The sequence below is a fragment of the Dunckerocampus dactyliophorus genome, chromosome 12, assembly GCF_027744805.1.
Source record: "Dunckerocampus dactyliophorus isolate RoL2022-P2 chromosome 12, RoL_Ddac_1.1, whole genome shotgun sequence".
NCBI lineage: Eukaryota > Metazoa > Chordata > Actinopteri > Syngnathiformes > Syngnathidae > Dunckerocampus > Dunckerocampus dactyliophorus.
In genome coordinates, this window is record NC_072830.1 from 9,225,269 (window position 1) to 9,250,127 (window position 24,859).

A 24,859-nucleotide genomic window follows, 5' to 3' on the forward strand; every position below is an offset into this window, starting at 1 on the left:
GAGTTGGGATTCCTGCTGTGGCCTGTTTGGACAAAATGTCACATCAACTCCGCTATATCTTTCCACCGACGCTCCTCCTTGTGCGACGATGCGGTCCAGTTGGTCTCCAGCAAACAATTACTAGCTATTAGAGTCGGCTGTCTATTCTCAAGGACAAAACATGCCAATGGAGACCATTACTTTGACAGGCGCAACTACCCACCGGAAGCGTGAACATGTTGTACTTTGCTCTGGCGCCCGTGATGCTCCGGCACGAGTAGCTCAGAGTCTTTTTTGGCGACATGAAGGTCGAGTGACGCCGCAGAGCAGCGCCACAACTTCAGGTAAGACAGCCGTTAATCGTCCAATTGATCGACCGGCGTCACATGACCAGCACCCTCCAATCAGCTCGATCGTGACGTCACTGATCATTAACCTGCATTATGTGTTGAAAAGTTTAAAGATAACTTCAACGTTGCTAGTTAATCAACATGTCAAAATATGTTTTTACTTGAATGGCGTCAGAATGAGATTAATTAGAAATTACGCACACATTGTTTGAACAGAGACAAAAACAAACAAGTATGGCAACGGGGGTTACATAAATGCCACACTTGTAAGGGCTCCAAGATGACATGTAAACAATACAAACTTTCACGTGCACTGTGGTTCCTCTGTTTGGAGGTTAAACCTGATCAATTTACGATATAATTTTTTTGACTCAACCATAAAGTATCTCACATGTTATATTTTATGATAGCTTTTATAACTAAAGCTTTTATAACGAAAGAAACGACACTTTGATACAATGTAAAGTAGCCTACAGTTTAGATAACTGAACACGCAAAAAATTATGTCGAAACCACTGGCAAAAAAAGTGAAAATGTCCAAATTGTGTCCAAAGTGTCAATATTTTGTGTGGATGGCATTATTTTCCAACACTACCTCTGCTCTCTTGGGCATGGAGTTCTAGAACATCACAGGTTGCCTCAGGAATCGTCTTTTAGGTCTTCGTGATGCTGCTGGATGTTAAGAGCCCTTGCTCTCCTCCACTTTGTGGATGCCCCACAGATGCTCGGTAGAGTTTAGGTCCAGCACTTTTACCCTCAGCTTATTCAGCAAGGCAGTGGTCATATTGGAGATGTGTTCCGGGTCCTGATCATGTTGGAATACCGCCCTGCAGCCCAGTTTCCAAAGGGAGGGCATCAAGGCCTGCTCCAGTGTGTCAAAATACATGTTGACAATCATGTTTCCCCTCAATGAACTGTAGCTCCCCAGTGCCGGCAGCACTCCTGCAGCCCTAGACCATGACAAACTTGTCTTTGCCACAAACGCTTGACGCTGTCTGAACCAAATCATCTTGGTCTCATCAGACCACATGACATAGTTCCGGCAATCCATGACACTGAGCACGTGCATTCGACTTCTTTGGTCGACCATGTTTTGAGTGGTGTATGGTCTTGGCCACTGTGCTGCTTCTTAGTTTCAGGGTGTTGGCAGTCTTCTCATAGCCTTGAACAACATCATGTAGAGCATCAATTCTTTTTTCCTCACAGAGTTCTTTGCCTTGAGGTGCCACGTTGAACTTCCAGTGACCAGTATGAGAGAGTGTGGGAGCGCGATAACACCAAACTTAACACACCCATTCACACACTAACAAGTCACATGACACTGGGAAGGGAGAATGGGTGTACTTGGTATTGCTGATCATGTTTATGCGGATGTAGAAGTAAAAGATGGAAAAACTGCAACTGTATGTTGACTTTGTCTGCAGCATCAAAGGGTCGTCACTGGCTGGCAATCAGCTGGAGGGTGGAGGCGGCTTGAGCGGAGCTTCTCATGAGCAGCAGACAAGGTGCTGCTTGACCTGCGGAAACAACATGAGACTAAGGTACCCAGCAAGACAACACAATATTTACATTCATGGACATGCAAGTCACCTGTGTCCACTTTCCTCAGGTACTTCCTGATGCTCTTGACCACCTCCACTGTTCTTGGGGTAGGTGGGACACCTGTCTGTTTGACTGATTTGAATAAAGGGGTGATTGTAGGGCAAAATATAGAACATATGTAGGGCATACCGTGTATAGGACATACTATGTTTAGAGCTATGTAAGACCTACAGGACATACAGTATACACTGTGAATGTAGTTTTGTTCAGGAAAAAATGTCTTTGAGTGAAGTATTTCATTAAAAGTCAATACAAATGACAGTTATACGGTCATCACTGTACGTTGTTGAGAAAGGACTCTAACAGCAGTAAGCATTTCTCTTCAGTGTGTTAAAAAAAACATATAAAACAAGTTTTTATTGGTCGTTTAGATGCCAGTTAATCCTGGTGTATTGATACCGTACCATAAGAGATATCGTATTTTATATATTGTCCCACTGAAAGGCAGCACATACATATGAAAGACTATATATCGTGCAGGACATTGTATATAGTACATATACTGTATAGGCCGTATGTAGGACAAACTGTAGGACGTGTGTCCGCTGTGAGCATCTGACGGCAGATGGAGTGATTTTCACATTCCTGCTGCTGATAGAAACGCTTGACTGCTAACTTAGTTGACACAACGCAGCAGGAATGCAGCCTGCAACACAAACACTGATGCATGATGGGAATCCGTCTGCTGGGAGTCACCGAGTGAAACGGGTCGCACTCGTTGTCACACGAGAGTCACTCGTGTCAAGGTTGGGGGCTTTCCCGAACACCAGCGTTTTTCCAGTTGAATTCAAATCAATCACTGAAATCCATGACAAACTCCAGCTGACCGCTTGATGGACACTTGAACCGCAATGGTGACCCCCTCAGAACCCTGCTGCCCTAAAACCAGGAAGAAAGAGTCCATAGACATATGTTCAGACATTCACCATCATGTCTTTGTCTCCAGGGCGACCACACCGAGCGGTGCGGAGGGCGGGACTGTTCCACCTGTCAGTGCTTTCCAGCCAAGGGAGCGATGGTGAGGCTCCGCCTACAACACAAAAGAGCCAATCACAGCACAGTAGCAACAGACAGCGACTTGTCCATCATGAAACCATACCAAGGAAGTTGCTGCTGTTAAACGCGACAACACAACAACAGTCTTGTAACATTTGGTTTCGGTGTGGACCCCGAAGCAGGGACTGAGGCAAAGTGCGACGCAAAAACAGCAAGGAAAATATGTGAATAAGTAAAAATTAAGCAGTAAACAAAAGCATAACAGACAACAGGCGAAAATAATTACTAACCGTATCAAACAAGGAGGAATAATAAAAACTCGCAACAAGCGACGGCATGGATGCTGAGAACTCCTATCAGATACGCAGGAGATTAATCCAGCATCTTACTACCATAGCAGCATAGTTTAAGCGGCGGGATAATTGCTGATCAGCTCGTCGCACCGCCCGGCGTAATGGGCACCCCTGACTTAGAAGATAGCACCTTCTGTTTGAACCCACTGGTCCTCCTTTTAACCTGATGTTGATTTAGCGGTTGGCTCTCCAGAGTGCCTTGATTTTTCCCCTGCTTCCTTAAGCCGCACGCTTTCTTGCAGATGTCAGTGTTGCCTTTTGCTCATTGATGTAGACTTGCCCCACTTTGTTTTTTTTTGGGGTGAACTTTATGATGATGACAGGTATGGTGTTGTTATTCCTGCCAGACATTGAAAAACATGTATCAGTGTTGACCACATCCGTCCCTTTTGATTGCAGGAAGTTGGACACCTGTTGCTCTGTTGAAGCAACATCATCTTGTTCTCCTCCTCTGTAGTCAGCAGCCCTGCCATAAGGCCTGCGTGTAATGTGAAGCCCAGTCACAATCGCATTGTTCGTGTGTGTCCTGTTCTAAATCATCAATCTAACACATCAGTTCGATCTAACGCAATCTTTTTCATCATTTTGCTTCTTTAAGGCATCCACTTTTCCTTCCAGCCCATCCATTTGTTTACGAAGTGATGCAGTATCATGCTTTACTGCCTTAACTTGTTTTGTTAAGTACTCCATGTCGTCGTGCTGTTAATCTCTTATGTCATTTAACATCATTATTATTCTTAAAAACGATGGTTCCTGACTCTTTGTTTTCTATTTTTTACTCTTTTTTTATTTCAAGACAGAAGCACTTTTTCTGCTTTTAGCATCTTTTATTTTTTGGTGCGAAGCCCTCGCAGGAAAAAGTTTGATCACCGCAGCAGTAGAAGGAATGGAAACTTAACAAAATAAGAGATCATTAAAGAAATGATGATGGCAAGAATAGAACATGACAGATCCAAATATTGGAGTTTTTATGGACTGGTATCACAATCAGAATCATCTTTTTATGAAAGCATTAACTATTAAAGTCTTTGTACAGTGTCTCACCGCATACACACACCTGCACATTTCACCTGATTGGAAGATGCTACGAAAATCAACTGCTTACGAGTGTGTGTTTGCGTCAGTGGGTGTGTTTGTACAGCTGGGGGTCGCAGACAGACAGAAAGCATCATGGGAAAGCGTCTGTCTCACAGATTTCACACATCAATAATTCCAGAGAAAGATAGAGAGAGCAAAAACTAACAGAGATCAGACCTGTCACATCTCATCACACACACATACACACACGCGCACACATTGTGCGACACGGCGGGGGCCTCTGTGCTGTCACACTGCCCTCTTGTGGTCATGTTGAAAGTTTGGCATGATTTGAGATTATTTCAAGGTCAGCTCATTAGAACAGGGGTGTCCAAATTTTATTGTTGAGGGCTACATACAGAAAAAATGTGATATTATTCACTTTCTTTATTTAATTTTTTTATTAAACACCCTAAAACCACTCCAGTGTAGGTGAAGATATGCCTAGCTGTAATAAGTATTATTTTCAATGTGATAGCTTGTTCAAACATTCAATATTTCAACTAATCCTCATTCATTATGTGAAGAATAGCCCCTTCGGGCCAATAAAAATGTAGATGTGGGCCACAAATGGCCCCCGTCCTCCATTTGGACACCGCAGCATTAGAACATTGCCAGTGCGGCTTTGACTCTTCGCTTTGTTTCTGCAGGGGGACCCTGGGCCTCTTGGTGGACAGGGACCTCAGGGACCCCCAGGCTTCCCAGGCTCTCAAGGTTCTCCAGGAGAGAAAGGCAAGCGAGGGGATGAAGGTCCAGCAGGATCTCCGGGACCCAAAGGAGACAGGGTGAATAAAAATGTTTCAAATAAATGTTTGAAAAAGACAAGAAGAGACACTTGCTAAACCCAGTTGAGGGTCTGGTCTGGTTGTGACTTGGCTTGGCTTCATTATTGTTTCAGGGAACTGTTGGTGTTCCTGGCTTTCCTGGTCTAGAGGGAGTCCCGGTAAGACTCCACCCATCGCCCTCAACCTGCCTCAGCTTCTCGCTTTCACTGATAACTTGTGTGTGTCCCCAGGGTCACCCGGGCCCAGGCGGCGGGCCTGGATTTCCAGGTGTGGACGGATGTAACGGGACTAGAGGGAGGCAAGGAGCTCCTGGACTTCCTGGAGAGGAAGGACCCAGCGGCGAAGTGGTCAGCACCACAGATAGATCCACTTCATAGGTTGACAAGTCTGTGCATGTAGACACAAGGGCACCAGAGCAACACTGCCAGGACCACAACACCTGACATAGATCACATCAGGTGCTGTGGTCCACTTGTGGTTTCAGAGTTGTATCCAAGGACCAGCTATCAGCTGTGGCTCCAGGACCATGGTGGTCAGGAGTTTCATATGCACACACAAGAACTTTAGTGGTGTCCTTAAACAAAGCCTCAGGAAGTCATTTTTTTCCCTTCTGATTGATGGAAAGTCACTATGCTGAATGACTTGTATTGCAGGGTTTTCCAGGACCAAAGGGATTTGCAGGAGAGGCAACGTTGTACTTCATCCAGTACCCTGGAGTCCCTGTGAGTGATCCACACATCACATGCCATACCATAATAATTATATGAACAACATTAATGGTGACTTGTTTGGTTGGAAAACAGCTAGTACGGTCACAGATATGCTAGTTTGAGACGATTAGTGTTGTGTCACCTGACAGGAGCCCCTCATTCTCTTGTGTGCATCTTTAGTCCCGCCCACGTCATTGTTTCAAAGGAGCTCATTGGCTGATTGACACACTGATCCATCCGTCTGTAACAAACTTTGTGTCTGACAGGGTGACGCCGGCTTTAGTGGACTTCCTGGTCTACAGGTGAGACGACCATGCTGTCTTCCTGTCGCTGGGGCTTGCTGTCGTCCTGACTTCCTATCTCTCTGCAGGGTAAACAGGGTCCTCCTGGTCCGAGTGGATTTATGGGTCCTGCTGGTCCTGAGGGAGTAAATGTGAGAACATTTTCACAATCAATTTTTAGAACAATTGATACGATTAATGAGCAATGACATTGATGATGTGTGTGTGCTCCTGCAGGGTTTCCTCGGCCTGTCAGGTTCCAGAGGTCTGCCTGTAAGTATCCACTCTAGAACACTTGCAAACATTTTTATCATCATTGAATGTAGCAAGCGCACACAGAACATTAACCAATGCAGATAGAACAACTATGAGAGGACACGTGGAAGAAGAAGAAGAAGAGATGGGCGAAGACGACGATGTGGAAGAAAAAAAGACCAGATGGAAGAAAAAGACTAGATGGCAGAAGAAGATGGGATGGAAGATGAAGAAGAAGAGATGGAAGAAGATGAGGTGGAAGAAAAAAACTGATGGTAGAAGAAGACTAGATGGCAGAAAAATAGATGGAAGAAGAAGAGACTTAACCAGACAAGGAAGTAGAAAACGAGATGAAGAAGAGATGGTGAAGAACAAGAAGAGATGGAAGAAGATGGACGATGAAGATAAGATGGAAAAACAAGACTAGATGGAAGAAGAGATGCAAGAAAAAGATGATAGAAGAAGAGATGGAAGAAGAAAACGAGATGGAAAAAGAAGGAGAGATGTAAGAAGACCAGATGGAAGAAGAATAAGAGATGAAAGAAGAGGAGGAAGAAGACGAAGTGGAAGAAGAAGAGATAGGAGACGACAAGATGGAAGAAGACAAAATTGAATAAGAGGTGGAAGAACAAGAAGAAGAGGGAAAGAAGTAACAGATGTGTTTGTGTGTTTCAGGGTGAACGAGGTCGATCGGTGGCGGGCCAGAAAGGAGATGAGGTACAAACGTGAACATTTTCAACGCCACTCGGTAGTCATACAGTGGTGCTAGGGGTGTGATGGTACGCACGGTTTTGTACGTACCTCGGTTTTCAGGTCACACTTTGGTTCATTTTGGGTACGGTAAGAGAAAAAAATACACAACATAAAACTGCTTAGCTTTTGTGTAAACAGATTTAATGATTTTTAAAATGAAACATAAAATCTGCAATCTATAACTAATACAATTGTCCTATTAAGTAAATAAAAATATGGTTATCACATTTAAAAAAATGGGCAAAATGAGGACGCGGGGCATAACTCAACATTTGTGTTATGAGAAATAAGAGAAAAACCCTCGTCTTTTGCAAAAATTTCCACCAGGGTCTGTACAGAAAAATCCGGTTCCGATTGCATTTATCGTCATACCCCTAACTAGCATTTTATCGGCGGTAAAAGTGTTTGTTATCCACAGGGAGAACAAGGCTTCCAGGGGCCTCCAGGGCCGTTTGAGTATGTTGATCCCCCAGAGGACTTTTACATCAAAGGAGAGCAGGTGACTCTGCTTCAGCCAATCACATCACAGTAATCATTCAGCACTCAACTAGTGATCTAATGTTTTATGTTGGTTCTCCAGGGTCAAGCAGGCCCTAAAGGTGTGTGTGGACGTCATGGCCTGCCTGTAAGTCCAGAGGAGGGTTGTATTGCATTACTTTACTGAGGTTCTACTTATCTGATGCTCATTTGGTTTTAGGGTTTGGATGCGCTTCCTGGCATCAAGGGAGAGAAAGGGATTGTGGGACTTCCTGGACCCAGAGTGAGTCATCCTTTTTTGTCAGAGCTTTGTGCTGTTGCTCTGTCATGCTGTGAAAGTGTTCCGTAAGAGTCAAACAAAAATAAATTCTTTTTCGGATTTGTGGTTTTCAGGGATTGGCTGGACGACCTGGTGTCTCTGGTAACAAAGGAGTGAAGGTGAGTGTCTTTAGATAAAATAACATAGGACCTCCAAGTGAAATGTATAATTAGACCAAATGACCACTAGGGGACACTGTGTTTGTCCATGTTCTTCCAAAAGACTAGAGAAGTCAGGAGGTGACGACTTAGATTTAGTTCCGTGCGCATTTGTTGGCGTTTTGGTTGTAAAATGTTCCAAAATATCAGACCAATAGTAAACACACTGACGCACTGCTGTCAGTTTATCGGCCGACAGTACTGTCATTGTGCTGTTCCCACAAGTGGCTTAAACTAATTTCCTCCAATGAACAGTCAACTTGTTGTACTCGGCAGGAGTAAGTAGCGGGTGAACTAACAAATATGCAATACAACTATTAAATTTGCAATCACTAACAACTTAAAATTTCTTCCTAAACTTATTAAACTCAATTGCACTTACTGGCAATGCCACAGGAATGGAGCTGAATGAAGATGGACAACGATTGTGCCAGCATGCACCAACATATGTCTATGTAAACAAATTGGCTGGACAGGATGTACCAAAATAAAAGCCCTAACATCAAAAAAGAATCCACCCGACTTAGTCTCGAATTGGTTACAACACAGTCAACACAACATTTTATGGCTCATTATAAGATTCTTCTCCAACTTACTTTGATACTGATCCTGTTTAGGGTATTGAGGTGGGTTCAGTGTATCCCAGCTGACCGGGTGGTAGGTGTGGAACCCCATGGACCGACAAATCATACTGGCAATGTGACTTGATTGGAGATTACAGGGCGGGGCTGATACTTTTGCGACTGAAGAGGGAGCGGGGCTTCTAAATGTTTAGTGAAACCTCTACATGACGCTTTGAAGTGCATTTAACTTGAACCCATCCGTCCATCTTCTATGCCGCTTATACTCATTAGGGTCGCGGGGGTATGCTGCAACTGACTTCAGGCGAGTGGCGGGGTACACCCTGGAATGGTCGCCAGTCAATCTCAGGGCACATATAGATAAACAATTGCATTTAAACCTAATAATAAAAATCTCAGATTTATGATGTCATCAAACGCAGAACATCACAATATGATATGAAGCGAAGACTCCACGAATGATGTGTGATTGTGTTGCAGGGGATTGCAGGAAGTCCAGGTCTTCCAGGACTGATTGGACGTGAAGGCCCAAAGGTTGGTTTGTGATCCAGGTTTTGTGTGACCTGCTGATTGCCATGGGCTCAATCACACACACAGTGTGATGGAGACCTGCAGGAAAAACAACTGATCCACATGACTAGACTGCCTGTTTCTGATCAGCCTGTCTGTTCTCAGGGCATGATGGGAGGTCCCGGTTTCAAAGGCCTCCCTCAGGATTTTGTTGTCACACATTCAGGTAAACTTCAACACAATGTTGATCCCTCCTATTTACATGCAACATTTTGGCAGCTGCTTGTTTTCAAGGTGACGCTGGAGAACCAGGGACGCCAGGACTGGCGGGTCCTCCAGGAGATCGTGGCTTAATGGGACCCCCCGGGCGGCAAGGGCCCCCTGGCAGAGCCATACCTGGTCAGAGCAAAGTTATTACTTCCCATCCTGTGTTATTAAAGGTTTCGAGGTCTCCTGTGAGGCATTCTGGGGAGTTCTGTCCATCTTGCATCATCAATGACACCCGTTTCACTCATTTAGGGACTAAACTAAGTGTGTTGTCGTCATCAGGACTGCCAGGTGTGGTAGGAACAAGGGGGAGTCCAGGTACCTCTGGTGACAAAGGAGATCCAGGTCAGCTTTACACATATCAACCATTGCCTGGGGAACCTGGAATACCTGGACGCCCTGGACCCAAAGGACTGAAAGGACTGCCAGGAAGGCCAGGTACCCCTGTGAGTCAGGACAGAACCTCCTTTTGTTATCCTGACTTTTCCATGTTTTCTGTAGGCTATTACTGTCTTCCCGGAACCCCAGGAGTGTCTGGAGAACCTGGTGAACAGGGGGCCCCAGGGTCCCCAGGGTTCCAAGGATTCAAGGGTCAGTGTTTCAGTTACAGTACATCCTCGCGTGAACGACCGCACCCATAGAAAGCCATAAAAATGCCTTTTTATGATACCCTTAAAGGGATAGTTTGGACATCTTAACATGTAGTTTTATGACATCCGCATCAGCAGTGTACTACAGCAACAGTGACTTACCCCCCCCCCCCAATATGTCCCGTGAGTCCAGTTCTGGTCACCGATTCGTGATGAGGAACGTAGTTCCGCTTAGTTGCTTGGGCCATTTAAGCAAAGAGTTTGTCTTCTCAAAACAATATGCGTTCGAAAGAGTAATACATTTCCATCACAAAAATGCCTCCTCAAAAAAATCAGACCTCAAAAAACGCTGGGCGTGATATTTGTCAGCAACTAAACGGAACTATGTTCCTCGTCACGGATCTCCGACCAGAACTGGACTCACGGGACCAATTGGGGTAGGGGGTCACTGTTGTTGTAGTACACTTCTAATGGGGATGTCATATAACTTCATGTAAAAAAATATGAACTATCCCTTTAACACTATAATATGCTTGTTACAATTATTAAACACATTTTAAATTCAGTTTGACATACAGTATACAGCGTTGTACTTAAAAACTTTGCAGTCACACAACATCACGTCTTGTCAGAAATGGACGATCTTGAGTGAATTGACTTGTGAGACGGCGCCCTCTCCTGCATTCACAGCTGCAGCACTCTTTTTCCAATACAGATAGCGCCATCAAACCACTTTCTAATTAAGTTACCATAAAAAAACCTTTAGCAATTTTTTACAACTTAAGGCAATAAAAAGAGTCTGCGAATGCCAAACTGCGGGTGATTAGAGATCTGCACTTTGTGGTCAGATGACTGTTGCATCTACAATGAGATGTAATTCAAATGGGTTTATTCTTCAGGTCGCCAAGGCGAATGTTCCTGTGGTCCTTCAGTTGTAGTGAGGGGCGCCCCAGGCCCAGCTGGTGAACCTGGGTTGTTGGGATACCAAGGATTGCCTGGAGCCCAGGGGCCAAGAGGGGAGAAAGGCTTAGCAGGAGACACTGGAGGGAATGGACAACAGGTAAGAAACCATAAATTCAGTCAAAGATCAAGATTCCTAAGTTTAAGAGTTTCAACTGCCAACATTCATCTGCAACAACCAGGGGCGGACTTATCACTTGCGGTACCTGGGGAATTTTCACAGTGGTCTGTGTAGGTCTTGATTTGATCGTATTTGGCCCACAGGATCAATTCTGTGCACTTGTCACTGTCATATTTTTTCTAATTCCTTTGACCGATCCATCATCAAGATATTTGACTTTTGTACAGATTCTGTGGTAATTGGTTGGTTGATTGATTGATTTGGTTGCAGGGCCTGGGTGGCTTACCGGGTGTCAAAGGGTTCAAAGGTCAAAAAGGAGACTTCATTGTGGTGGATATTAAAGGCAAGTTCACTCATGTTGACTTAATGCAATTCTACATCAGCCGTCCCACCAATGAAACCTTGGAGAACAAGCATGGTTAAATGATGGTCTCTCTGCTGATGTCAAGAGTTTAACTGCACATTTGTCTACAGGTGAGAAGGGCAACAGGGGTGAGCCAGGTCCTTCTGGTAGACAAGGTTTCACAGGGAGAAGGGGTCAGGATGGGCTACCAGGACTCCCTGGAAGCTCTGGAGCCAAGGTGAAGTGGCCACTTGCAGCTCCAACTTGCCATAGAGAAGCCAGTCATGAAAACTAGTGGGCAGTTGTGGGTAGTAGTAGTGAGCAGCCTTTTGCTATTTGATTCTTCATGCTTATGTGACATTTGTTTTCAGGGAGAAAGTGACGCCAGTTATCCTGGGGATCAAGGCTTTCCAGGTCCCTCAGGTCCCAAAGGACTACCAGGACCAACCGGCCTCCGGGGATCAGATGTGGTTGGTGCAATAGGAAAACAGGGGGACCCAGGCGCTCCAGGGGCCCCAGGTTTCCCTGGCCCTCCTGGCCCGAAAGGTGTTAAAGGTAAAGGTCAATTTGATAGCAACTATCATAAACTTCATAAATAAGAAATGTAATTGACTCACGACACACCTGCCTATAGGTGAAACTCTTCCTTGTGTACCTAGAAACCCTGGAGCACCGGGAGAGAAGGGAGAGACCGGCGATAGAGGTGAAAACAATCGATGATTGTCCGCCATCTAGTTCCTGTTCACCTGTGTGTCTTCCTGTCCATCTGTCCAGGCCGCAGAGGACTTCCTGGTCCACCTGGTTTCAATGGAATCACAGGACCTGATGGACCTAAAGGAGAAAAAGGACAGTCTGGACTTACTGGACCTCCTGGACGACCAGGTACTGGTGCATTTGACCTTTCTGAACAATAACTGACATTCTATTTTCTTGTACTAGGACCACCAGGTTTTGTTGGAGATATTGGAGATGAAGGACCTGAGGGATTCAGTTTTGCTGGAGAGCCAGGTACCCTTTTAGCAGTCACCACTGATTTCAGGCAGACAGGAAATAGAAACGAGGACATTGTGTTGTGGCCTTTTGTGTAAAAGACCTACAGATCAGAGCAGTTGATGCGGAATTTACATCAACAAGGAGCAGTTGGTGATTATACCACCAATGACCTCTCACCCTTAATGGTAGACAGGGATCTATGATTGCTTCACCCTTCTCCTCACACAAACATACTCAAACAAAGAATTTCCCACTGAGGTCCATCTATATATCTGTATGTGTTTCTGTGTGAACCAGGTTCTCCGGGTGTACCTGGCACTCCTGGACTGAGAGGACCAGCTGGGGACTCCTATGTAGGCCCCTCAGGACCTGTTGGCTTTCCAGGGCAACCGGGCTCTATGGGACCTAAAGGAGTCCCAGGCCAACCTGGCAAACAGGGTTTCCCAGGTGAACTGCTAAATTTGAAATGTACAAATACTTGTCCGTCAATCCATCTCTCAAAGGCTTGTTGATTTGCAAAGTCCAGATTTATCATCAGAAAACACGAGTACAGCACCTCCTGAATCCGACCATACAGTTCTTTCTTTACTTCATCAAAACTTGGTTGGTTGGTTTAACTTCAGCAATATCTATTTTCTCTTTTTGTCCAGGTATCACAGGTCTGCCTGGAGGTCCAGGGCCAAAGGGCCAAAGGGGACAGGACGGGGCACCTGGCAACATTGGTCCCCCAGGCCCTATCTCTGATCTCTGCGATTTTGGAAAGCCTGGTCCTGCAGGCCCTCCTGGTCCACAAGGAATCATCGGCCCCACAGGTTAAATGTGATGTCTGAACAGTGTTTGAAGTCAAAGACAGCTCACCTAAAACATTCAGTTACCCTTAATGGTTCTGCTCAGGTTGTTCGGGGGAGAAAGGTGACATGGGAGAGCCAGGATCTCCAGGTTATGGCCCCCGTGGCCCTGTGGGTAAACCAGGGTCTCCAGGTTTTCCTGGGTACCCAGGACTTCAGGGCCCCCTTGGCCCCAGTGGAGACTCTGGATATCCAGGGTGGGATGGCCAAAAAGGTGAGCCCTTCCCATCATCCTTACCTTTCATCATGAAGTAGTTTTTAATCCCTGTAAGTAAGACCAGTTCACGCTTATGTATGAAGAAGAGATGAAGCCAGAGAGAAGCTCAAAGGGGAAGCTAAAAGGTGCTTTAGCATTTCAATGTCTTGCTCAAGGGTACCACAGCAGACTTGCAGCTCTGCCGCAATCACAACCACAACATGCGTCCAACCTTCAGTCCAAAAGCCAAGTCCTTATAGATGGAACTTCTGCTGCCCCTTTGTTTGTCATTCTTCAACCAGCATGTGACGTAATAAATCAATCTGTTAATCAGGTCTGATGGGACCACCTGGTAACAGTGGTGTCCCAGGGGCCCAAGGATTAGTTGGGGTCCCTGGATGCCCTGGGAGGAAAGGTGAGAGAGGAACAAATGGTCAAGATGGAGCTCCAGGATGTGAAGGCCCCAAAGGAGAGAAAGGTAAGAACACCGTTACCGACTCTGCTATTACTAATATTTATCATTGTAATCCCAGCATTATCATCAGTCACCATCTTGGAGTCATTATCTTGTCTCTGCAGGCTTAAAGGGGACCCAAGGACCTCCTGGGGTGACACTGGTTGTCCCCATCAAAGGTGTGAGAGGAAAACAAGGCCTCCCCAGTTTCAGTGGCTTCCCTGGTTCACGAGGTCAGACTGCTAACATGTTAACATAAAAACTAACTATTTGAGGTCATGACCGATAGCCACAATTAAGCACTCAGGTGTAATGGGAAAGATTTGCTGTTAACTCAAATAAAACTGAGTTAGGAGAATGTTTTGTGGTTTCCCTGTGGGATTTATGGAATATTTTTGCTTTCTTACCAGGAAATAAGGGGTCACAAGGTCCTGTTGGAAAGCCTGGGTATCCAGGCATTGATATGCCCCCGGGAATAATCGGGTCCCCGGGTCCTCCTGGACGTTCTGGCAAACCGGGGATTTCTGGAGCTAATGGGCCTCCTGGACCTTCTGGCTTCATTGGCTTCCCTGGTGAAACAGGAGACCCAGTAAGATGAGATAAAATGGATTAAGACGTTCAGAAAGACCTTGTTTATGAACATTTAAGTCTGATGAATGTTAGGATTAGGTGAACATGTTTAGCAATACTTCACTTGATCCTGTCAGGGTGACCCAGGATCCCCTGGGAAGTCTGGTGAAGTCGGATATCGAGGACATACTGGACCCAAAGGTGCGTCTATCCACTGCCATGACAGCAAATTCAAATAATTGTTTTGAATTCTGCATTTGTGTATCAGGTGATCAAGGAGAGTCTGTTAGTGGTTGTGGTTTACCTGGGGACAAGGGACCGCCTGGAGAATCTGGACCTCCAGGTGACATTCTGATTCTTGGGTAACTGTAGTAAGAACGATGACATCCTTTTGATTGCCTACAATCATGAAACAATCACAAAATCAACTCAGCTCAGTATTTAAATTTTCCTTCACCAGGTGCGCTTGGACTTCAAGGCGATACTGGAGCATTGGGTTTCATTGGCGGTACAGGCCAGAGAGGGTGCAAAGGAGATCCAGGACAGCCTGGGGAACAGGGACCAGCAGGTACAGTCTCTTATCTATAAACAAACTGAAATTTGAAATATTCTGAACACGTCTACATGTCCATTAGGTGTGATTGGACCCCCAGGTCCTAGAGGTCGCCCAGGGGTTCCAGGTCTCCCTGGAAATGCAGGTGCTGATGGTCCCCCTGGACCCCAGGGCTTCTCCGGACTCCAAGGTCACGATGATCACTAATGTGGTTGTAGAATTTTTGATGGTTGTGTGATGCCACTGGTACAAATGATAACATCCTCTATGATCCTGACCATTGTACTGAATAAGTTAGTAGTAGTTCATATTATTACTGTTGAAACAGGCCCTCCGGGACCACTTGGACTTCATGGCCTGGATGGACTGAAGGGAGTGAAAGGAGATATTGGTACTAGAGGTATGGCCACTGGTGTTTCATTCTTCATTCATTCATTTGTCAACTGTCATGCCTATGTGTCTCTTTAGGTCTCAGTGTTCCAGGTCCTCCAGGTTCTCAAGGTCTTCCAGGAGATAAAGGACCCCCTGGTCCTCCAGGTCCACAAGGTTCATCACAACCCGGGCCTCCAGGACCCAAAGGCCCTCAAGGATCTAAAGGTGTGTGAGCTGTCCAGCGCCTAGAAGAATGGTCGTAAAATAACAAAACTTTTGTGTGTTCAGAGATAACACTTAAAAAAAATACTTTAGGAGTCAGCAGGATTAATGGAGCATGTACACATGAATAAAATGACGACACTCTTTATTTCTCTAGGGCCACAAGGACTAGTTGGCGCATCAGGAGAATCTGGACCTGACTGTAAAAGTCCTCCCCCAGGGGTCCTCGGAGATCCTGGTGACCCTGGACCAGATGGCAAGCCAGGTCAGACACGATAGAATGATAGAAAACAAAAATAATTTATCTGAGACCTAAATGACCTCTGCATGTTTTTTAGGTTATCCTGGTGACATGGGGGAGTCAGGACCTAACCCTCCAGTACCTGGGGACGATGGGGACAATGGAGACACAGGATGCCCTGGCACAAAGGGAGAAAAAGGATTTCCAGGGACCAAAGGATTACCAGGCATACGTGGACTTCCAGGGCCCAAAGGTGAGGGGGATCAAATAAACCCGATATTTCTCTAGTTCTTGGCTCAGGCTGCTGTAGTCCAGACCGGCCTCCTTTTGGATGAACTTCTGCTCACAGAGACAACAAAACACCTCGTTCTGATTTTGAAAATCTGTGTGATCAGGTGAACGGGGTTCTCCAGGCCTGATGGGGTTACCTGGAAACCGAGGCCCTGGAGGTTGGCCAGGACAAGCTGGACCTCCTGGATCTCCGGGCTGTACTGGGCTGGTGGGCTCAAAGGGGGAGATGGGCAGAGTTTTTCCTTGCCCCACTTACCCTTCCCCCCCACAGGGCCCTCCAGGACCCCCTGGGCTACCCGGTCGACCAGGAAGTGCTGGTGTGCAGGGAGACATCGGTCTCCAGGGACTCAAAGGTAAGAAGTTGAGGTCTTTAACGGAGAACTAAAAAAGGCACCTGTGTTGTGACAAGTCAACATCTGTTTCATATGATGTGCTGCAGGTAAGAAGGGGGACGTTGGGTGTCTAGGACCACAAGGGCCTGAGGGGCCACCGGGTTCTGAAGGAGAGCCAGGTCGACAAGGCCTGCAGGGAGAGAGTGGGTTGGTGGGAGCCAAAGGTGAGACCTAAAGTTCAAATTCTCACGCACATTGATTTTAAGACAACAACTCGTAAACATGAAGGTCATTGAGACTTAAGGATGCTTCTGACTTTTTTTCCTGCTGTTATATCACTTCCTGTGGCCAGGTGATCCTGGTTTTACTGGTGACCGCGGACCTCCTGGACCATCAAAATCATTCAACGCAGGCTTCCTGATGGTCATGCACAGTCAGTCCAAAACAATTCCTTCATGTCCACAGGAGATGAGGGTTCTGTGGGTCGGATACAGTCTGCTGTACCTGGAAGGCCAGGAGAAGGCACACACTCAGGACCTGGGTACTCACAAACAAGTAGCTCTTCCGCCTTTTTTCCTTTTTAATTTGACCATCTTGGTTACTTCATGGTGTCTCATCGTTGGTGGCCAATCGGGACTGTCCAAGTTCAGACGCTACGTTTGAGTCATGACTCACATGTTGTTGAACCGATAGCAACCTTCCTGTTTTGGTGTTCCGTGGCGAGAACTTTTAACATGAGTAGGTGTAACCCATCTGATCTGCCCCTGCAAACACACAGTGCTCCAACCACAGCTCACTGAATGAGAGTCGAGTGCACCAGGCATCGACCTAAAAGCCCGAGCTGTCAACTCGATGTCCGGCACGAATCTTAAGGGGCTAAGGAGTGAGGTTTACCAACATACCTTTTGCACAGCTGCAGCAGCTGGCATGTCCTACATAAGAATAGTGTTCCCTTGTTTATTGCGAGGGATAGGTTCCTAAAATAGCCTACAATAAGTGAAATCCGCAAAGCAGCCAACTAAATTTTTTTTTTTTACAATTATTATGTTTTAAGGCTGTAAAACCCGTCACCATACACTTTATACACTTTTCTCAGACAGGCATTCACATTTTCCCACATTCCTCTCGTGCTGAAACACTCTCAATGTTCAAATTTCATTAGAATTGTAAGGATCAACCAACTTGGTTGGACACAAGAAATTATTCAGTGACTCGCCTGTATTTCACTCCTGACCTTGCCACCGTTCAGCGATAGCGTTTTTATATCCTTGTTTAAACATATTGCTGCTGTTGTCGTATTTTACTCATCCTCCTCGTCCTCCATGTACCGAAGATTCATTTACAGCATTCCGTAATGGTGCCCTAGCTGTGTAACTTCTGCCTTCCTTCAGCATGTCCAGAAGTCCAACTTTTGGTGTGATGGTTGGACTCCTCTTCCTTTTGGGTGCAGAATGTTTCACCGACATTGTGGGTTTTGTCAGGGAGAAAAAAAAAAGTTCAGTCACATTGAGGAAAAGGCTTCTTGAGACGTCATCTGTACTTCTGTGAAGAAGGTGTCGGACGTTTCGCTCCTCATCCGAAGAGCTTCGTCAGCGAACTAATAAGTGCTGGTAGCTTAGGCCTTAAATACAGTAAGAGTGGGCAGAATTGGTGTGCCAACACCCTCCTCCTATTGGTTCGTTACACTAAGCCTGGGCGGAGTAGTGGTATAATCCTATCCTGTTATTAACACCTCCGATAAAAGGGAAGTGTCGCTCCCTGAATTGGGTATGAACGACTCTGATACTGGTCAAACAACAGAACCCATCATTGAATCGGAATGGTGGTTTGAGGTTTAATTTGGACCCTGTGTTCAGCAGGTTACTGAGACCAAAACCCACAGCTCTTAGTCTTGCAAATGAGGTGAAGCCAGGGCCGAGCCAGAACAATAGATGCTAACAAGCCAGTATCAGAGTCGTTCATACCCAATTCAGGGAGCGACACTTCCCTTTTATCAGAGGTGTTAATAACAGGATAGGATTATACCACTACTCCGCCCAGGCTTAGTGTAACGAACCAATAGGAGGAGGGTGTTGGCACACCAATTCTGCCCACTCTTACTGTATTTAAGGCCTAAGCTACCAGCACTTATTAGTTTGCTGACGAAGCTCTTCGGATGAGGAGCGAAACGTCTGACACCTTCTTCACAGAAGTACAGATGACGTCTCAAGAAGCCTTTTCCTCGATGGACAACTCCTGTACGACTGAGAGCCTACATAGACGCTTCAGTCACATTGCTAGCTGATTGCTAGCGATCATACAACAGGAAACATGGCAGTGCTGCAGGAAGGTGATTGATTGACAATGATCTACATCCAATCAAAACACAATGGGTGGGTTCTCCCTTAGCCAATCAGGACTGTCGTGGTTCTATATTTAGCCCGCTATTGTAGCTCTACTATGGGTTCCTAATATGCTCGTACAGGCACATAAACACATGAGGCAAGGTGGAGAGTTGACATCTTTACTCCAGCTGCACACGTCTTCAACTCTAACGAGTATACAACAGCCTCTACTGGTAGCAGTAGTAAATACAACAACAGACACATACAGCAGAGCATCGATAGATCGCTGTAATACACCACAAGGACGTAGAACACTGCGTTCATACGCTGTAATTTTTTTTTTTTTTAAACATGCGTAATTGCACTTAAATCCGTGAAACAGCAAGTCCGCGAAAGGTGAACCGTGATGTAGCAAGGGAACTGTACTGACAAGAATTTCCACTTTTTTCATCACACAGTGAGCTGTTTGGTACCTACCCATCAATTTCATGCTCCACATTTGAATTTTAAATGTGATAAAAGGTCTCAAGTACATCAGGACTTTTTCTGCAATACAATCATATGAACAAAGTTTGTGGTCCACGATTTGACTAAAATTACTTTTCAGGTCAGGCGGGTTCATGTATGCGAGTCTTTTCCACCATGCCCTTCGCTTCCTGCAACATGGGAACCTGCTCGTACGCCAGTCGCAACGACAAGTCTTATTGGCTGTCGACAACGGCTGCCGTTCCCACCATGCCTGTGGGCGGAGCCTCCATCGAAGACCACATCAGCCGCTGTGTGGTTTGTGAAGCCCCTTCTGCCCCTGTTGCACTACACAGTCAATCATCCACCCAGCCAGAGTGCCCCCCCAACTGGAGGAGCCTGTGGACCGGATACTCCTTCCTCATGGTGGGTGCTGATGCTGGTGGAGCTAACGATTGAGGTGTAGCCTGAAGGGTATACGTCACAGTTGATTGATTGATTGCAGCATACGGGTGCAGGTGATGAAGGCGGCGGTCAGTCTCTGACATCATCGGGAAGTTGCCTGGCGGACTTCCGGGCGCAGCCTTTTGTGGAGTGTCAGGGGCCTCGAGGAACGTGCCACTACTTCGCAAACATCTACAGCTTCTGGCTGACCACCATGGACTCTTCTAAGCCATCGTCCGACACATCTTGGTCGTCGAGCACAGTGATGATGGAGGCTTGGCAGCAGAGGAACAACATTGGTCGATGTAACGTCTGCATGAAAAAGAGCGAGTGAGGGAGGTCGCCAGCCCGAGAGGGACAGAGCGCCTCCTCTGTGGCGTCACATGACGCCGACCACCTGGCTGGATCAGTTCACACCTGCTGGAGGGAACCGCACGCCACCACTTGACCACGCCTCCTGCACATGTTCACTACATGCGTGTAGACTTTTTCCAAGACTAAACCAGTGGTCAAAGCTTTCAACGAAACGTGACAACTCTCACTGCCCAGAATATTCTGTTGTATGAAGACGGAAATTTGGAGCAAAAACTTTTAGTTTAGGACCACACACATACACACATCATCATTGAATTTGCAAATACATACACTATGAATAATAATAAATTAAAATTTAACTATCTTTTGAATTTCCTGTTCTCGGTGCATTTCATTTACCTGTCATACAAGTCTAAAAAAACGGTCACCACTGTGCATAAAAACAAAACAATGTTCTCGCCCTTAACTTTGATGATGAGGGATGACCGTGGTGAGGAAGACGGCCTCAGGCGAGGTACAATGAATCGGTTAGGCCCTAGACCGACGGTCATCCATTATTAGTTGAATTCTTTGAATGGGGACACATTGTACTCAACACACTCACTGAAAAAGTACTCATGTCAGAGTCAACAATTGAGTCAGTGATCCTGAGTCATTGATGTAAAAGTCCAAGTAGAGCCTAAAGTCATCAAAATTGTGCCTTAAGTCCACAACATATCAGAAAAGACAATGATCACTGATTTCCAAAGTCAAAGCTGTTATGTGCGAATATCTTGTTTTGCCTACAACACAAAGATCATAGGTCTGCTTTCATGAAGAAGAAAATTTAAAAATATTCACATTTGAGAGGCTGAAATCAGAGGATGTTTACATTTTTAAATAAAATAATCAAATACCAACTTGCTTGCTGCTGTAACAAGTGAATTTCCCTGCTGTGGGATAAATAAAGTACAATACAATACAATACAATACAATACAAAATATTGGTCGATTAATTGCATAATTGATGAATTGTTGCGGCTCTGTTGCAGTGTAGATTCTGCTATTTTATTGACTAATTTTTGTCCGCCATATTGTGCTGAGCAACCAGGACTAAAGCTGTTTCTGTTCTACGGTCATCATTAAAGTTGTCCTTCTATAGCAGAAAAGCTCAAGAAAAAGCACACCAAAGCTGCTCACGTGATGTCACTGATGACGGCGGTTTGACTTCTGAAGTTCTTCCAAAACTTGTTGGACTTGTTTGACGACATCTGAAATGTACTTTTAGCTCTGCCGCCATGCTGTTGAGCAAGACATCAACTTTAAACTTTTCGTTGAAATGTTTACTTAAATATCACAATGTTGACATTAACCGAGGCACAAAAAAAACGCTGAGTTTTGCTGTGTTAGCAAAACTTTATTTTGATGGGCAAAGCCTTTTATTCCTGAAGGTCCCTAATCTGGAATATCACATTTCCACAAAATCTCGCTCTGATTAACTTTGGATTCATTCCTCAAAATCAAATGCGTGGCTTCACATGGCTTTGTGCGCACACACACACAAACAGTAGTCAGATCAGTAGCTTGCACGTGTGTGTGCACGTGTCAAACCAAAAGGAAGCAGTCGCTACGTATGTCCAGTCAGTGTGAGACTCCACCTCCAACTCATAGTTATTCTCCACATTGGATCTTCCAAGATGGCGACAGTGTAGAGATGCCCAGGAACCATGGGCGGGGCCACAATGGCCAACGGCCTTCAAGTATTTTGGTCAAAACTTTGGTGACAATGCATCCGCCCCCCCCATCACCATCTCACGCACAAGGCCAAAGAGAGTAAAGACCAAACAGTAAGGTTTGCACTGAGCACGCACGAAGACGACACGACTCGCATGGCGAGTAGAGTAAAATGTCACACACAAGGTTTGTTTTGGGGAAGGGTGGTGGGGCATGGGGGCGGTTGCGCCTGGAAAGATATCGAGTGGCGCAATAAGACATCACTAGTAGATTTTACGTGTGAGAAAAATCTTGCTACTGTTAAAGCGCCATGCGACCGTGACACACGGGCACAGTTTGTGTGTGGTGGGAAAGTGTTCATCACAACCGCGTATGTCACTAAAAATTTAAATTTCAAATGAAACAATTGTCTCACACACAGACCTGAGAAAATGGCCGCCCTGCAACTGCTCAGACTCTTAGCGGTAGGCGGGATGAAGACTGTGGCCACCGCCACCATGTCTGGCGTCCTGAGGTTGGCCCACAGCTGACCTGTCAATCATCTCCATGTTGGGCTCCTGATACCTGCCCATCACAAAGTCTCCTCCGCCCAAAAAGTCCACATTGGACAGCAACTTGGACTGTCCGGGAAGACCTTCTTTGCCCAAACGGTACTTAGCCCCCAGAATGCGGCCCACCTGAAAGCCTGCTGGGACATCATGTGGCCCGCATCCAGTGTTGTCAGTGGCTCCTGAGGCTCCGCCCCACGACATCAGCTCATAGTGACCGTTAGCATAGGGCGTGGGAGCACCAGGACAGCTGACAGGGGACGCCGGTCTGGGTCCGTCTGCTCGGGTCTGCTTACAGGGGTAGCCGAGGGTCCCGGTGGGGAAGGTGCTCTCTAAAGGGGGTTCCATGCGGGGGTTCTTGCAGGGATGGACTCCCTCAGGGGGCAGCTGCATGTGATGTTGGCTCCAGGCTCGCTGCTGGTGGACGTGGACTGCATCCGTGGAGAAGGCGGGGACATTGTTTGCAGCAGAGAGGCTAAGCTGTGATTGGATACCGGCACTAGGTGGCAGCGCTGTAGCCATGTCTGCGGGCCCAGCCATGAGGCAGCTAGACCCAGAAACCAGACCCACCTGGGGGTTGGACACCCTGGAACTGGCATTGATGAGCAGGTTTCGGCTGATGGGGCTCGGGTTGGCTATCTGCCCCTCGCAGACAGACGTGGTGCCAGCGCCGGCACGAGCCTGACAGAGTTGGTTGATTTGGTGCACGATGCTGCTCAGGTCGCCTGCTCGATTCTGCTGCAGGCTGGCGGCCATCGACAGAGGGATGGTTGAGGTAGATACGGTTACATTCGGGGGTGCATCCGAGTCGGGGAGCTTGCGGGGCCCATAAGCGCCCAGAGGGGGCGGCTGGAGGCTGCTGGACATGGTCCCCGAGGTCTGGGGGACGGGCTGCGGGCCAGCAAGCCTCTGGCCGTGTTGCATGCCAGGAAGCGGACCTGAGTCAGGAATGAGGCAAAGGTCCGGTGGGGCGGCAGCGAGTAATGTGTGAGACGATGGCAGTGTCTGATGCTTCAGTGTCTGCACGTGAGCAAGACGAGGGGGAACCCCACCCACTGCAGCGCACGGGCCTTGATGCTGCTGACGCTGGTTAGGGGTGGGCCTCTGGTGAAGCCGCAGCCCATGTGACGGGGCCGTGTCACGCTGCTGTAAGGTGACAGGGTGAGCCAGGGCGTGCGGGGCCTGAGGATGAAAAGTCTCCTTGAGGGCGCGGCTCGGCTGCAGCGGAGCCTGTAGGTGTGCAGCAGGTTGGGGAATGTTCGCAGTGCTTTGAGCCGCGTATGGGCCGCTGTGAGGATTCATTGCAGCTCTGTGGAGGTTGCGTCCGCGGCTACAGGCCGACACTTTGGCGGGCGTGCGGATCACGGCCAACAGGCCCCCTCGTGCGCGAACCTGGGACGGATGGGGAGATTGGCGCTGGTGGGAAGAGGACGTGTCGAGCCCGTTGACGGTGCGGCGGACGTGCTTCCTCTGTGGGACTTTGACGCTGTTGGGAAAGATCTGGATCGTCAGAGGACTGTTGGCCACTTTCTTAGCAAAGGCGTCCAACTCTGCAGGTGTCGGGCAGCTGGCGGATCTGGTCGAGTGTGTGCGTCCCCCTGTAACATGGGTCAAAACACATGTTTGGACCAGAGCGACTAGAAGTTGTTGAAAGACAGGATGTTTACATTTCTGAAGTCCAGCGTTCATCTGCGTGCGGGTGAGAAGCTGGAAGGCGGGATCCCGTGATGCCGGCAAGCAGGCCAGCATGCCACCATCACTAGAGCAGCATCAAACGGCGTCTCCTCGCCTGAGGACAACAATACGCGCTATGTCAACGATGTTCTTCTTTTCAAGTCAGTGTAGGTGCTCTTTTTGGTGGCAGTGCTATGCTGCATTTGCTTAGCATTAGCTGCATGACAAAGACACTGTAGTGACAAGGCAAAGCAGTCTGATGTATTGCTACACAGATGGCTATGTAAGTTGGTTTAGCCCCTGTCCTCGTCAATCCAGAAGTAGTAATAAACAAGCAAGGCTTTGTCACTGAGCCGGGTCACATGGTCCTCAGATGGAGATCAAATTGACCTTTGACACATGCTGACACTTCGAAATCATCATCATCATGGTTTCTGACATACTTTCCTAACATTGCTGACGACTATAGAATAGTTTTCTTTCATGTTTTGGAAAGTCAAAAAAACAAGTATTGTCGTTGTTTAAGGTGTATATTTAAAAAGTGGCAACATCCGCGTCGTGCGTCGCAATAAACAAGAACAAGTAGCTTCTTTGTGCTGATAGCCAGCAAGCTAAAGCTAGCTCTAGCTAACTATTGTGACAAACCAGAAAGCTACACGCGTCAAGAAAGACAAGTACTTACTCTTCTTAACTCTAAGAAGGTGGTAGCTTCATCTTGTGGCGATGTAACGCTGACAAGACGAAATTTGATCACCAAGCAAGCATCCTGGTGAGTTGCTGTCTGGCGACGGCAGCGGCGCTCACCGAGCATGCGCACCAAGAGGCCCCACCTCTGTT

At 46.8% G+C, this 24,859-nt stretch overlaps 2 protein-coding genes across 3 annotated transcripts; one reads left to right on the top strand and one right to left on the bottom strand.

The window, feature by feature from the left end:
* The first annotated feature begins 230 nt into the window (after positions 1 to 230).
* col4a4 (collagen, type IV, alpha 4) lies at positions 231 to 21,050 on the top strand. Of its 2 annotated transcripts, XM_054794939.1 has the most exons (48): positions 231 to 323; positions 1,754 to 1,870; positions 1,939 to 1,978; positions 2,878 to 2,949; positions 5,008 to 5,142; positions 5,256 to 5,300; positions 5,373 to 5,489; positions 5,796 to 5,864; positions 6,119 to 6,154; positions 6,223 to 6,285; positions 6,371 to 6,406; positions 7,064 to 7,105; positions 7,560 to 7,640; positions 7,722 to 7,766; positions 7,839 to 7,901; positions 8,012 to 8,056; positions 9,157 to 9,210; positions 9,352 to 9,412; positions 9,481 to 9,585; positions 9,736 to 9,891; positions 9,955 to 10,044; positions 10,943 to 11,103; positions 11,395 to 11,467; positions 11,599 to 11,705; positions 11,839 to 12,022; positions 12,102 to 12,170; positions 12,242 to 12,349; positions 12,407 to 12,475; positions 12,758 to 12,907; positions 13,111 to 13,272; positions 13,355 to 13,522; positions 13,839 to 13,982; positions 14,084 to 14,191; positions 14,369 to 14,547; positions 14,666 to 14,729; positions 14,797 to 14,871; positions 14,989 to 15,096; positions 15,164 to 15,271; positions 15,410 to 15,481; positions 15,550 to 15,678; positions 15,833 to 15,940; positions 16,014 to 16,169; positions 16,312 to 16,415; positions 16,479 to 16,560; positions 16,647 to 16,763; positions 16,892 to 17,080; positions 19,471 to 19,754; positions 19,834 to 21,050. In XM_054794939.1, the coding sequence occupies exons 2-48, from the start codon at positions 1,860 to 1,862 to the stop codon at positions 20,104 to 20,106; spliced, it is 4,917 nt and encodes a 1,638-aa protein (XP_054650914.1). In that variant the 5' UTR covers positions 231 to 323; positions 1,754 to 1,859; the 3' UTR covers positions 20,107 to 21,050. The 2 variants fall into 2 exon arrangements, with proteins under 2 accessions (XP_054650914.1, XP_054650913.1); XM_054794938.1 differs by having other exon boundaries at positions 16,312 to 16,560; positions 19,834 to 21,049.
* On the bottom strand, positions 18,925 to 24,834 carry LOC129191523 (protein FAM222B-like). Its single transcript, XM_054794955.1, has 3 exons — positions 24,705 to 24,834; positions 24,016 to 24,137; positions 18,925 to 23,946 (listed from the first exon to the last, which is right to left on the bottom strand). Exons 2-3 carry the CDS (start codon positions 24,095 to 24,097, stop codon positions 22,259 to 22,261), a joined length of 1,770 nt encoding a protein of 589 aa, XP_054650930.1. The 5' UTR covers positions 24,098 to 24,137; positions 24,705 to 24,834; the 3' UTR covers positions 18,925 to 22,258.
* Positions 24,835 to 24,859: the final 25 nt, after the last annotated feature.

Coding starts and splice junctions, on each gene's coding strand:
- col4a4 (XM_054794938.1), top strand. Junction 7,641..7,721: donor TTTACATCAAAGGAGAGCAG/GTGACTCTGCTT, acceptor TTGGTTCTCCAG/GGTCAAGCAGGCCCTAAAGG. Junction 11,468..11,598: donor CATTGTGGTGGATATTAAAG/GCAAGTTCACTC, acceptor ATTTGTCTACAG/GTGAGAAGGGCAACAGGGGT.
- LOC129191523 (XM_054794955.1), bottom strand. CDS start 24,097: ATGCTGGCCTGCTTGCCGGCATCACGGGATCCCGCCTTCCAGCTTCTC. Junction 23,947..24,015: donor GAACGCTGGACTTCAGAAAT/GTAAACATCCTG, acceptor CCCATGTTACAG/GGGGACGCACACACTCGACC.